General features: G+C 47.6%; 1 protein-coding gene across 30 annotated transcripts in view; it reads right to left on the reverse strand.

Moving 5' to 3' along the window:
* Kalrn (kalirin RhoGEF kinase) overlaps positions 1–13,692 on the reverse strand; it is a 582,551-nt gene that overhangs the window by 208,782 nt on the left and 360,077 nt on the right. For all 30 annotated transcript variants that reach the window (XM_060370291.1, XM_060370285.1, XM_060370286.1 and 27 more), the window contains exons 22-25: positions 7,965–8,147; positions 6,685–6,803; positions 2,194–2,260; positions 1,612–1,721 (exon numbers count right to left, since the gene is read on the reverse strand). In XM_060370291.1, coding sequence (XP_060226274.1) covers positions 1,612–1,721; positions 2,194–2,260; positions 6,685–6,803; positions 7,965–8,147 — 479 coding nt within the window. The remainder of the gene's footprint in view (positions 1–1,611; positions 1,722–2,193; positions 2,261–6,684; positions 6,804–7,964; positions 8,148–13,692) is intronic.

A 13,692-nucleotide genomic window follows, 5' to 3' on the forward strand; every position in this document is an offset into this window, starting at 1 on the left:
GAGGAAAGTGAGGCTTGTGGCTGGCATTCGAGGCCACGCTCACATAAAGAAAGGGAGGTGGTTTAACATTTGCCAGTCTGGTGTCTTCTCGGGTATCCTGGGGGAGATGAGGTCCTGGGCTGGGCTCAGGTTATAGAATTTGGGGTCATTGGTTAAGAACCGATCTAGTAGGGTCTTACTAATGACTGCCATGAAGACAAAATACTGTGTGTGGAGATGGGCAGGTAAACCAAATAAGGATGTTTATGATGGGGGAAAAAGGAGTGCAAGTTTTTATCAACAGTCTAGAGTGGCAGAACACATCTCCTCCTGCCCTGCATTTACCAACGGGTTGGCATGCTGTGGGAGCTGAACCGTTTATGCCATTTTAACTGTTAACTTGATGGAGTTACCCATCACAACGGTTACTCTCCATCCCTTTCAGAGCCCAGGATTTTTTTTTCACACCGACTCTTGCTTTCCTGGGGGTCATTCTTAGCAGAGAGCCCCATGGAGGTTTCATTCTCCGGAGTGGGACTGTCCAGTATGGCAGCTACTTTCTTTTTTCACTTTTGACTATGGAAATGTATTAAAGTTAAGAACAACACTGAGCTGCTTAGGGGTTCAATAGCTGTGCGTACGCCACGGTTAGAGTGTGGGACGGTACAGGACAGACCTCACCTCTGCAGACAGTTCCCTGGGCGGCACTGTCACCTCAGGGTGGCTCTCCACCTACGCACACGGTCCTCTTGGGACTCGTAAGGCTGCCTGTGCTGTCTCCAGGGTCTCGGTCTCAGCTCACCAAGTTTCAGAACTAGCCTCACTCAACGTTCTCTGTGGCAGGCTCCTGAGGGGGCCCCAGGACTTCGTGTCACACTTTTTTCCTGTATCTCAAGATTCTCCCTACTTGAATTTTAGAAACCGGGTTATGTCTACCAGTTGGTCAAACTAGCATTCTTGCTGAACATCTATTGACAGCAGACATGTTTAGCATGCAACAGGAAGGATTCTTACTTACGTCAAGCTTGGAGCTTGGAAAAATGGGCTGTGAGGTTTTACTGTTCTGATTCTACTTCAACAAAAACATAGTGGTGATTGAGGATTCTTCTATAGGTTATCAAGAAATGTGATGTACCAAATATTTTATATATTTATAGACATAAATGGTTGATGGTAAGGATGATGGGATAGTCAGGAATGGAGGAAACAGCTTGAGACAGAAGCTGAATAGGATTTGAAAGCCAGAGGGCACAGATGTAGGATGGTTAGTCCCACGTGAATGCCATAGGCAGGTTTCCCCACAGCTCTAATGGGGTAAAGCCACTCCTGCTTCCTCAAGGCTCTGGTAGCCATGTTCACTAGCAAATGAGGATGCTGCCTGCTCCTCATGAGAAGTGGAAAGCACACTGCAGAACAGCGGCTTCTCTTTCCAGGGAGCATTTTGAATGACTGTGGAGGTAGGGTAATCAAGAAAGGTGTCTGACGGCAGCTGACTACCAGATCTGACCAGGGGAGAGAGACCGTGTCAGGTAAAACAGAAGGTTGCCCAGCGGCCTCCGAGCCACTCGACGGGCAGCCGGATGCCTGGCACGCGCGCCCTCAGTGTGCTCAATGGAACCCACACCAACATACTTGTTATGGAAGTCGTAGATCTCCTGGATGTTGCCAAAGATGATGTGCTCTTTATTGAGGATGCCGGGGGGTATCTCCTCCACGCCGCTGGTCATTTCCCACAGGTAGGTCTGCAAGACAGCGAGAGAGCCAGCACTGGCCAGCGTGCCACACGAGACCCAGGGAGAAGACGCCCCTCAACCATATGATGCAAGAGTGGGGCTGCGATTGCAGATGGAGTGCGGAAGGCGAAGCGTTTAACAAGTGGAACAGGAAGAGTGGGAACCTGGCCACTCTGTCACTCAGAACCTCAGCATGGGCAGGCACCAGTCTTGCTATTTATTAAACCTGTGTCACAGGTCATGTTTTGAAATGAAGTACCGGAATACTTTTACTTTTCTCTACCCACTCCCCTGCCATCTTTTTTTTCTTTTTCTTTTTTCTTTTTTTTTGGTTTGGGTCTAGCTCCAGCGCGAGACCTCCCCGGCCGCCTTTTTTCTCTTCAGCAGCAGGCAAAGAGCACCCAGCTGCTCTCAAGGGTGTGACAAAGGCCAGGGTGCCCTTCTGTAGTGAAGCTGGGGGGCTGGTTCCTGCGACACTTACCTCCAGGCACTCGTGTAAGTCCCTTACATAAGCTTTCTCCGTCTGGAGCAGTTCAGCCATAATGAATCTAGGAGGAAACAAATGGGCCTTCAGCTGCTTACGGGTGCATTGCCTCCTCTCCAACCTCACCTCCTCACCCTGGCGCTGTGGCACTTGAGTGTCCTATTTTCAACTATGCCGACAAAGCTCCTCCCTCTGCCCAGTCCCCCTTACCCCGCCAGTTGCTCTCCACCCTTTCTCTGCGTCTGTGCTCGGCCAGTTCCACTTTCTGGCCCGTGCCTACTTATTTCTACCTCACTGTGCTGATAGGCACGGGCTGTCAGCTTTGTGAGTGAGCAAGTCGCGGGTGCTCCCGCTGTAGCTCGGCGGCTAGACAGTCTGAACTGCAGCATCCTACGGCTCTCTCACAGCTCCCAGGACGGTATCTGCTCGGTGGTTTATGGACTAACACTGAAACAGTTCGGCACTCGGATTAAACAGGTTCCAAGCCGGGCACACATGTAAAGAAGCGGGCTGTCTCTGTGGGCTGTCCCGTCTCTGCTGTAACCACTCGGCACAGCGCAGGGATAAGCGCAGGTGTGTTCCAGTGAGACCAGGACGCTAACAGGTTTGCATGTCCCCATACCATAGTCTCTGGGTTTGGTTTCTTCAAGCAGTTAGCATATAAGCTGTCATTTTTAGATTATAGACTATACTCCAAAGCAGAGGTGGAGTCCAGTGTGACCTGTGGGCCACAGTTTGTTGATCTCTGACCTCGGTGGGTCCTCTTTGGTATTTAGGGAGTGTCTCTAATGGGATTTATTTGCCTCACAAACCTAAGCACACGAAACTGTCCTGTGTAGTGTTAGTTCATAACAGTGAGTGATGCTCTTCAGACTCCTGAGAATGGAGGTTTATGCTCTGTATCTTTAAGAAAAGGACTCCCTCCTTGGACCCCTAAATAACACAATGGTCCTAAGCATGCATGATTTGATTATTGTGCATGTATTTTACTTTTTTATCTTCACAAATTTTTATTAGAAACAGTGCTTGTCAGCTGGCCTATGACAACCTATTTTTAGTACAAACTACACATTTATAGGCTTATCCTACATTTCAGTTTTTCGTATCGTTCACACTGAACACTCCTATTTTCAGGTGTTCTGTCACATGAAAATAAGTTGAGAAATAATATCCCCAAGCTGTGTCCTTTTGGAAGCATGACCAGAAATACTGCTCGAGCAGTATCTTATCTTCATCTTGCTGGGCTTTCCCTTAAAGTAATATATCTCTCTGATAGTGGCCTTCTACTAAAGCTGAAGGATTAATGTAAAGACTTCACTTTTGCAGAAGTCAATTAGCCACTCTCTTCCTATTTGTCCTCTGTTCATAGGGCAGAACGTATGTGAGTATTGCATAGAGAAACAGGAACTGAATTACGAATCTGTCAATTACTTGAAGTTGGACCTGCTTCTCCAGACCTCAGGACTTCGTATCTCTAACACAGCTGACAACCCAGGACTGCTGCAGGGATTGAGTAAGCTCATGTGAGAAACAGCCTGGTGCAGAGGATCCTGGGAAATGCTCAGAGCCATCCTGTCGGTGGCTATGAAACCAGGGAAGATATGAAGGAGCTCAGATGGCTTTGGGAAGTCCTCTTTGGTCTTTGCCTTGGGTTTCCTTTCTTCCTCTTATTCCTTCCCTCCTGCTTGCTTCCTCTGTGTTAACCTACCGCTACTCCACGACCTGCTGCTTGCTTTTGTTTTTCTTCTACTGCTTCAGAAGGAAGCTAGGCAGGCTTTGCTTCTCTGTTACGGCTTCAATCATGTCCTCCAGGATTAATATATTAAAATCCCATCCCTCTGTTCTTCAGATCTTGACTTTATTTGGAATGATCATTGCAGAACTGAGTAGGGTGGGTCTCAATCCAAAATGGCCAATGTCCTTACAGAAGGGGAGATTTTCACATAGGCCTAATATTCAGGAAGAATGTCACGGGAATCTAATTGTTCCTCCAACAAATGAGGGGAAACGCCTGAAGCAGATCTTGTCCACTCTAACCTCAGGGGGAATGGAAGCATCACATTCCTTGGTTTCAGATCTCTGCTGACGTCACCAGCTGTGGTACTTTGTTACGCAGCTCTACGAACCAGCACAACGCGAAAGACAGTCTGGCTTCACAGACTGCCTTTTGTTGCTTCGGTCTTAAGGAAGCTGCAATGTCCTTTCCATTTTGATAAAATTAACTACTTAATCCCAGACTCACTGTTTTTTTTTTTCTAGTGTTACTCAGAATGTAATAAAATAGTCTTCACAAAGCTCCTTTCACAATCTCTGCATACGTGTGATTTTTATAACCTCAGCTTAAAGAAAGTAAAGTACCAAGATCCTGTAAGATTGATGGGGCTCATTCATCCTAGGTTCAAGGCCCTGTAATTCTTGATTAATCGACATGTGAGTCGACCATCTCCTAAGTCACCAACCAAAAGAGCAATGTGTTGTGCCTCGCTGTGGTCAAGATTCACTGAGAATGTAGCCCCAGGGGACTGATTCTAGGGTTCCTGTGGGTACCCCGATCTGCAGCTGCTCAGGTTTCTCCTATAAGATGGCACGGCACCTGCATATAACTTACACACATCCCTATACACTGTAGATAAGCTCTCAACTACTAATGATACCCAAGTCAATGTGAGCGCTACACGAAGAGTTGTTCTATTATACAGTTAAGAAAATAATGACAAGAGAATAGTCTCTGCATCTTCAATACAGGCGTAATTTTTTCCTGGATATTTATAATCCAGGGATAGTTAAACGGGGTGTGTGTGTGTGTGTGTGTGTGTGTGTGTGTGTGTGTGTGTGTAACTCATGAATACAGAGGGCTAGCTAAACTGGAGAACAGAGCAGGAATCTAATGATAAATTGATCCCAGCTCTCTAAGTGGATTCTGGCTCTAGCCATTCTTATTCTGAGAGAGAGAAAAAAAAGGATTCAGTTTATGGAAATCTCACGTAACGTCAGATTCTCCCATAATATTTGGATCTTTGCATCCCCTTTCTATCTCAACTGTCTCATCACCACATGGGCCAGCTGTGAGAGAGGAGTAAACTTAGGTATCAGCTTTAACTCTGGCATCTACAATTCACTCTTGGGGCCAGTTTCGAGGTGCATCTTCCCTTCCATTTAAAATATTACTCACCAGGCGAATATATGAACCAGATGTAGGGGCGGGGGAGGGGAGATGGTAGAATCCCATTTCTTCTGACCCAAATTCAGATGTTATCAACTGTCCTTCTTTCCTTCCTTTCATTCTTCCCTTCCTCTTTCCCTTCCCTTTCTTCCTTCCTTTTTCCTCCGAGCCTTCACTCCTTTCTTAATTTCTTTTTTTAAGATAGAATCTCATCGCATAGCTCAGACTGGCCTTGGTGTGCCAGTCTTCCTGTCTTAATCTCCTGAGTGACGACATAAGAGGAATGCAGCACTGTATTCAGCTATTGGGTTTGTCTGTGATGTGATTCTAGGAAACTTCCTATCCTTTACCTAAGGTTTCAGTTTCCATACACAGTAACATTTCATAAACGTCTCTTAGTATCTGGTATCTTAGTCTCTGGTATCCCTGTTACTCTGGGAACCACTGGCTCACATAAGAGGGTATTAAAAAACTCCCTATCACCAAAGAGTTTATTCTGGTTAGTGAGACATGACCACTGAATCAGTAAAAGGAAGTGATGGAACAGTGGCAGCAGAGGATGTAGATAAGGATCGACTGAGGCATAAGGTATGAGCTGGATTTCAATAGGGTTGAAAAGCGGGGGGGAGGGTGGGGGATGGGAGGGGGATCGAATGAAACTACACACACACACACACACACACACACACACACACACAAGCACAAGAGAAGAAAGGAAATAAATCAAAAGAGGAAGGTTCTAGGCCGGGAACACTGCATCTAATGTTCTTGCTTCTGAGGGAGTCAGTGGCAGTCACCTGAACTGGGAAGCACCCTGAAATAAGACTGATGTGGGCGGGGCCAAAGGTGGTACACTGAGGAGTCGGATCATTACGCAGAGGGCCACAGGAAGCCACTTGAAATTTGGAGCTGGTGAGGGACGGAGTAGAAAGGAAACATCGGGTATGTGATGGTTAAAGAGTCAGAATTCTGGATCTGTTTATTACAGACTGACTGTGGCATCTGGGAGAGTTGCTTGGCTTCCCTAGATCTGATTTCTAACACGTGAGGTGGTTTGGTTTGGTTCCTGTTGAGGTCTGACACTGGGAAGTCATATTTGATGGTCTGAGGGGTGGTTGACCCCCGGGAAGCCCCTGCTACATGAAGAGCCCTAAGACACAGCAGAGAAAAGAGAGGCTGAGAGGTCTCTAGAGAGCCTACCCCTTCAATGCCCCCCCCCAACACCTCCACGTCAACAAGATGACGCAGTAAGCTACCACAAGGGATGGGGGCAGGGAAAGCCGAAGAAGAGCCTGCTAGCTGCATCGGGAGCCCACAACACGTACTCTTTCTTCCGAGCTGACTTCCGCTTCTCTTCGTTGACCTCATGGTTAGCGTCCCGGAGCTTGACCTCGCGGTCTGAGAGGCTTGCTGGGATGATGTCCAGCTCTAGGTCCTTGTTATCCTGCATGAGAAGTGCCACAGAGGTCACCTTGGGGAAGCCTTAGGGAACCCCCTCAGACAGGTTGGTGGAAGTGGTGGAAACAACCTAATGGAAGAGGATGGCAAGATGGGGGACCCTACGGGGTCCCACCCCACAAGGCCTTCATGGGGTAACTCTTCCTTTCAAGTAGAAAAAGGTGTAGAATGTTCTATTTAGTGATACTATCTGTGGCGACAGACATTATGTATCTGTTCTCCAGGCCTTTGGCCCTGATTAAATCTAAACACGGATTAGCCAGAATTGGTTCTTCATCAACAAAATAAATGTGAAACAGAAATACAGGAAGACTGAAAACCTCTCATCCATCAAGAGAAAACAAACTCTTTTGATTTAAACAAGCCTCTCCCTTAGAAACAGGAACAGAATACCTGATCAATGACTGGACCCTGTAATTGCTCATCCCTGCTTGCTTAAGCTATCACTGGTATTATGTCTGATGGGACCCACAGAAGAGAACTCATGGCCCGGGGGAGACATTATGCGCCTCAAGTTTTAGTGATTTGACCACTTTATTTGAGGCCACTCTGTGTCAGAGCATGGGCCTGCTTAAAGATGTATGAGTTAGAAATCCTAGGACTAAACGTCAGGCTGGATTTAGCTTTTGATTCATAGGTTGCAGACCTCTACTATAAGAAAAGAGATTAAAAGTCAGTCTTCCTTTGCTTCGGGGCATGTAGTACCGTCTTTTAGTTGAAAAGTCAAACAGTCTTTCTGCATACTATGCCCCTTATTCCTGAAAGTCACTTGTAGATATACAAGGGACTTTAATCTCTGGCTTATTAACATAATTGGTTAGATGATAGTACTGATGAGACCAAAATAAAGGGGTTAGTCAACAGCTAACTACACAGAAGAACAACAACAAAAAACCCAGCTTTGGATTCACCGGCCTTCCTTCTGGTCAGCCCATTCTGCAGTACACAGACCATTAATCACGAGGGTTGAGATGAATGGCCCAGCACGGTCCCCAAGCCCATTAAAAATGCACGAGGTTCATGGGGTCCGCAGCTCGGAAGGACTGCCCTGGGGAAACACGCTCCCTCAGTGGCGAGGAGGAGAGTGGCACTGAGGGAGAGGGGAAGGGAGGCGGCTCCAGCGGACAGCACAGCGGCTCCGACTTACCTCTGTGTTGACACCCAGGGCTTTCTCCAGGGAGTACCGGTACTTCCCCATCCTCAGGGAGAAATCCCGGTAGTGCTTGTCCACCGTGGTCACCCATTTCCGTATCTCTGTGGCGTGGATGTGGCCCTTTTCCACGAAGCTATCCGCCAGCTGGATCAGAAGCTTTACCTTCTCTTTCGTTTGCTGCCCCGAGAGATGGCTGGACGTTACTCCATCACAGTATTCCTAGGCCTCATTGCCCCAAGCCCCACCCCACTCTGGTACCCCCTCAGCTGACACCTGGGTTTGCACGGCAGCTTTGTCACTCGCCTTTTGGGTGGCCTGGATCAAATTATTAAAACTTTCTGTGCTCAGTCAGTTCTTTACACATAAAATAGGAACCGTAAAGAGCACCTGCTTCATAAAGTTATTGCTGACATTAATGAGCGAACAATGCCTCCACTATGCAGAGCATGCCTGGAACACAGTAGGTGCTCACTGGAGCTGCTGTAAAAACCTATGCTGTGGAATGCTTGTCTTCCAGGCAGGATGTGAGCTCTATGCTCTCAGACTGGTGGCAGCTGTGACCACCTAAAGGAGAACTGAACAAGATTGGGCCTATAGACCTTCCAACATGGAGGATGGCCCTGCCCTTCCCAAAGATTTACAGGCAGTTAAAAGTGACTAGGGGTAAGTTCTCATAAGGCCATACCAATTCCAAAAGATATATAAGCAGTTAACAGTTGCTGAGGGCAGTGGCATTTTCTTTAGTGGTACAGCGGCTTATAATCCACGCTCCTGTAACTCCTCACACCTGTTCCTATTGACTGGAGCTATTTCTTTGGTCTGTCATTGGTGCCTTGTCTGGGTGAGAAGGCATTTGCTCACGTCTCCAGAGAAAGTTCATACAACTAGTGAAGTCAGAAATGTTAGCCAACTGGCAATTGATGTGAGGTTCTCTTATGTTAATACAGCCATTTATTAGCTTATCGAGTGTATTATCATCACGGATCCCAGACTCATCTGAGTTTGAAAACATTTTTAAGAAGCACGCAGGGAAAGAGAGATGGGTCAAGCCTCTGTGGGCCGGATGGATGTGAATACTCGAGGTTCATTCAGCTTTTAAAAGCTGGTGCAAATACACACCTTTAACAGTGACAGCAGCATCTGTCCCTAATCCTCTGTACCCAGGGCAAGCACCAAATGTCATGTAAGCTCACGTGGGCTAGGCTCTGATGAACCCAGCTGGCAGACTTCTACCTGCTTCGCTATGAGATTGTGTCTTTCTTTCCGCTCAAGGGAGATAAAAGGGAGACTGTGACCCGTGCCTATTACAGAAGGCTAATGAGGCAAAAATTCTGACACGTGTTGGGTTAACTTCGTTTGTAACAAGAGTATGTTCAGCATTTCCTCTGTCTATAGTTGTCTGCAGAGAGCTGTGGGTTGGGCTTGGGGGATAAACAAAAGGAGAAATTAAAAAAAAAAAAAGATATTCGTTTGCCCCCATCAAAAATCTCCAGAGGGGACAAGATTTTCACAGAGTAGTTGACAGCTCAGGGCATCATGTAATTGAACGTCAAAGTGAGAAGTATGTTACAGCAGACAGACTTTACAACGGAGGGGATGAAGGCAGAGCTGCACAGGAAGGCAGGGAAGGCCTGTGGGGAAGACAGGGGAATGGAAGTGACAAGTGGCAGCAAGCATGTGCTCACCTTTTAGCATAAGTCTGGATTCTGAAACTAAAGTTTCTCAGAAATGCCTGGGAAAATCTTAAGGAAGGCGAAATATCATTTAAATAATATGCTACAAGGAACATGTTCTTTTGAGAAAAGGAGGTCCAAAGTTTGGACCACACTACAACGAGGGAACTGAGGAAGAACAATCATGGGTGCGGCCATTGAAAAGACAGCAGAACCTTGCAAGACGGTGAGTGAAAAGCTGACCACGGTGACACCAAGGAAAAGAAACCTGCAGCCAGCAGGCTGGTGCCATAGGCAGAGCTGGAAATGGTGACCTTAGGGTGAAAGAGAGAGAGGGCAGCCCTGTCCTTGTTAGGGGAACTGGCAGTTACTCCCCAGATGCTGTGCTGTTCTAGAAAGTTCTGGCACTCAGCTGCTAAGTGCAAGAACGAAAAGTAGAAACCAAGAGATTCTAGCTGCGGTCACAGGACTGTTCAGTGCTGACATGCAGATAAGCTTTACAGGACGCACAGATACTATCCTGCTGACGGCATGCACGAAGCTGCTGAACCACACAGCAGAAGCCCTTCGGCTGGTGTGCAAGACAGGTATCCCACCAGCGCTCTGGGATCAGCCTGAGGGAATTCCACAGGTTTTCCCTGTGCAGCTGCAGGGCCTTGCTACTTGTAACTGGACTTTCCCTGTCAATGGAGTTCCATCAGAAACTTGCCATGATGGCCATCTCCGTCAGAGTTGCAGTGTGAAATTCCCAAACACACTGATGCTACTTCAAGATGCAGCAGACACCTGGAAGGTGAGATCGTCACCACAGAGAGAGAAGCACGGGTTTACAGAACAGCACGAGGCTGGTGTTTTCCTTGGCAAGTTTTGCCGAAGCTCAGCTACGCGTAGTCCATTTTCTCGCTAATGAATGGAATTTACCATGACAAAGTATTGGTCCTAACTTCTTACCAAGAATCTAAGGCCAACAACTGATTCATTACAACAAAGCAAACAGATGAAGATGGTAGGGCCCCCATTTTTTAAAATTCCACCATCATTGCCCTCTAATTGCCCTGACTACCCCACACACCCCTTTCTAGGCTTGCTCACATTCCTTCCCAAGAGAGAAATGCGAGAGAGGGGAGCAGAGCACCCTGTGTGACTAATGGCCAGTGGCACAACACAATTAGCTTCTCCTTTTTCAAGATGGTGGGCTGGCCAGGGGCTGGGAGTTAAGGGCTGGAAGGGCTTCAGAATGGAAGAGATGGATGCGAAGATTAGAGGAAGATCCCTCAACCACAAAACGGCAACAGGAACTCCATCAAGAACTGGTGAAGACAGGACATCTGGGATCCTGAAGACTTGTGTGTCATTTCTTTTAGGACCTGAATTAGAAGGCATCGAAGCTGACCCGTATGGATACGGAGAAACCCTGTGAGATATTACCCTATGTCCTCATGGAGGCCGGGGAGTGAAGAGTCAGCAGATGGTGTGGCCAAGCCCGCCTGTCTCTGCAGGGGCCCGTCTCTGAGCCAGTCTCCTCTGCTAAACCACAGTTCCAGAGTGTCAGCTCCATCCTTAGTGGGAATGGTGCCAGTGCGTCCTGCCTTCAGCCAAGTAGCTCCATGCAGAGGTGGGCACACTTCCACGGTCCCATGTAGGGGCCTCTCTCAGCATGTATCTTGGGTAATTACCTAAGAGTCCTCTTCAGTGGGCCTGAACCTGTCCTGAAAGTTGAATGCTCTGTCTTTCTCATCCGTCTTCACTGTCTAGAGGTGAGCTGTGTGTGTATATGTGTGTTGGGGGGTGGTAAGCTAGCGGATGCTAACTCTAATGTTTAGGGGTGACCAAAGCTAGATCAATCAGCCCAATGGGACACCAACCACGGCCATGGCTCCCCAGGATATAATCTGAAACCATGTGACCTGTCACATTCCTGGCTGCAGCTGATCAGATCAGAGGTCAAAACGTGTCCCATGTGGATAGCCCATCTGTACACCGTCGATTACTTTTCAGGGGTCCTGGCTTTAAGGAATCTGTTTAAAGAGGGACGTTGACAGCATGGTGGCTCAGCTGAGGGGGTTTCTCGGGTGGTCTGAACTGTGGAGACGGGGTCAGGTGGTAGGTTGCAGAGAAGAAGTGTGAACACAGAAAAGAGGCGGGGAAAGTAAAGAGTGGGGCACTCCAGGGCACTCTGGAGGCAGAAGCAGGAGGGACCGCTTGAGCTCAGGGCTTTGAGCCAGCATGGGTAACAGAGTAGGAACCCCCTCTCTCCTGCTCCTTCAGACAGACAGGAGTTTAGTGTTGATAGATACGCGGGGACACTGGTTGCTGCTCACGCTGCTGCTGAGAGCCGCTTTGGAACCGGAAGTTCCTCAAAGTTAAACAGCGGGGCACAGTCAGGCCGAGCCACGGTGCTCCCATGTGCACATAGGAGAGAGCTGAAAGAACACGCTCACACGGAGCTTGTGTGCGGTGTTAACAGTAACATTATTCACAGAAGCTCCAAACTAAATGTTACTCGTGTGGTAAGCAGTAAGTAAATGTCCGTTAGATGAATGAGAAAGCTAGACCTGTGCAAGGAAAGATTATTTAGTTTATGATTATTTCTATTATTTAGGGATGAGGCGCTGACACACACTGAAGCACGGGTGAACTCTGAAAGCATTACGCTAAGGGAAAGAAGCCAGACGCAGAGGGTTACATACTGGATGATTCTATTTATGTAAAGTGTACAGCATGGGCTCATGCCTAAGGAGGGGAGGGAACGAGGGTGTCTGGAACTCAGCTGTCGCAATGATTACATGAGCTTGGGAATATACTAAAGAACACCCCACTGGATTGTAAAAAGAAATAAAAAAAAAAGCCGAAAACGACTTTGTTTTTATAAGAAACGGAGTTGTGTCAGACGCTGAGAAGTTCAGCTTCCCTGTCATCAAGTGCCTTCTACCCTGTACTTTGTGAAACAATAGAAAGTATCATTTGTAGTCCTCTAACTCGATTGCCTATGGGCTATGGGCAAGCCACAATGTGCAACTGTGGGTTCTTATCTTCGCCAAATCTCGGTCTCATTTTTATTACTATATTTGACGGTTTTTATATAAACTGCCTTTCTATATGCAGTCTCTTCGCCTTTGATCTCTTCACTGAAGCAGAGTGTCATAATTCAGCATAACCTGTGTACTACTCAATTGTGAAGGCATCCAATTTCTTCTCTGTCACTCAAGGCCACTTTGCTTCCCCGACCAAGTTCATTTCACTGGTTTGAAGACTTAAAAAGCCAGAGCTGACTGGTTAAAAGAAGCTTGCCTCCGGGGAGTTGGGAGTTGCCTCTGAGGTATGGCAGGAGGCTTCAGTCAGAGGCTCCTCAGTCATCCAGTAAGCATTCTGACACAAATAACTCTGAGGCGGAGAAGATGTTGGATGGGAAGACAGTAACTCCCAACAGACATAGTTTAGCTGGGAGGCAGACAGGAAGTGGAGAGCCAAGCGAGACAATTCACGTGGACATAGACTTGAGTCAGTCGTGCTGAAACCTAGCCATGATTCCTAATGTTCACGTGTGTGTTGTGACATCAGCAGCGTCAGGTAACCTGGGAGCATGAGGCCAATAAAGGGGGTTCCTGTCTTCAGGGATGGTGTAGGAGATAGCACTGCACACAGACTCCGGGAGCAAACATGACTGGTGCAGCAGAGGGCCGAGGGCACAGCAGGGGAGGGCTCTGGGGTATTCAGTAGGTAGACGGGAGCCCTGACGAGGTGGCACTGGACTGGAAAGGTGCGCTTCTTTCCAAAGTACGAACTAGAGAGAAGGGACACTATTTTAGGTGGAAAAGCTGCCTGGAAATGGTAGTGAGGCAAAATTCTATGATGGGTTTCCCGGAGGGTAAGAAAGCACATCCATTCTGCTGAAGCGCACAAAGGAACAACTGACGAGGGCCCTGTGATGTGGGAGGCCCTAGAGGCTGAAGACACTGGGGCCAATAAAGTTCCTGAATGGAGGGATGCTGTGGCAAAATGACCCTTTAAAGATAAGAGGAGTAGGACGGATTAGAAGGAAGGAAAGC

Source organism: Meriones unguiculatus, chromosome 17, assembly GCF_030254825.1.
Source record: "Meriones unguiculatus strain TT.TT164.6M chromosome 17, Bangor_MerUng_6.1, whole genome shotgun sequence".
Taxonomy (NCBI): Eukaryota; Metazoa; Chordata; class Mammalia; order Rodentia; family Muridae; genus Meriones; species Meriones unguiculatus.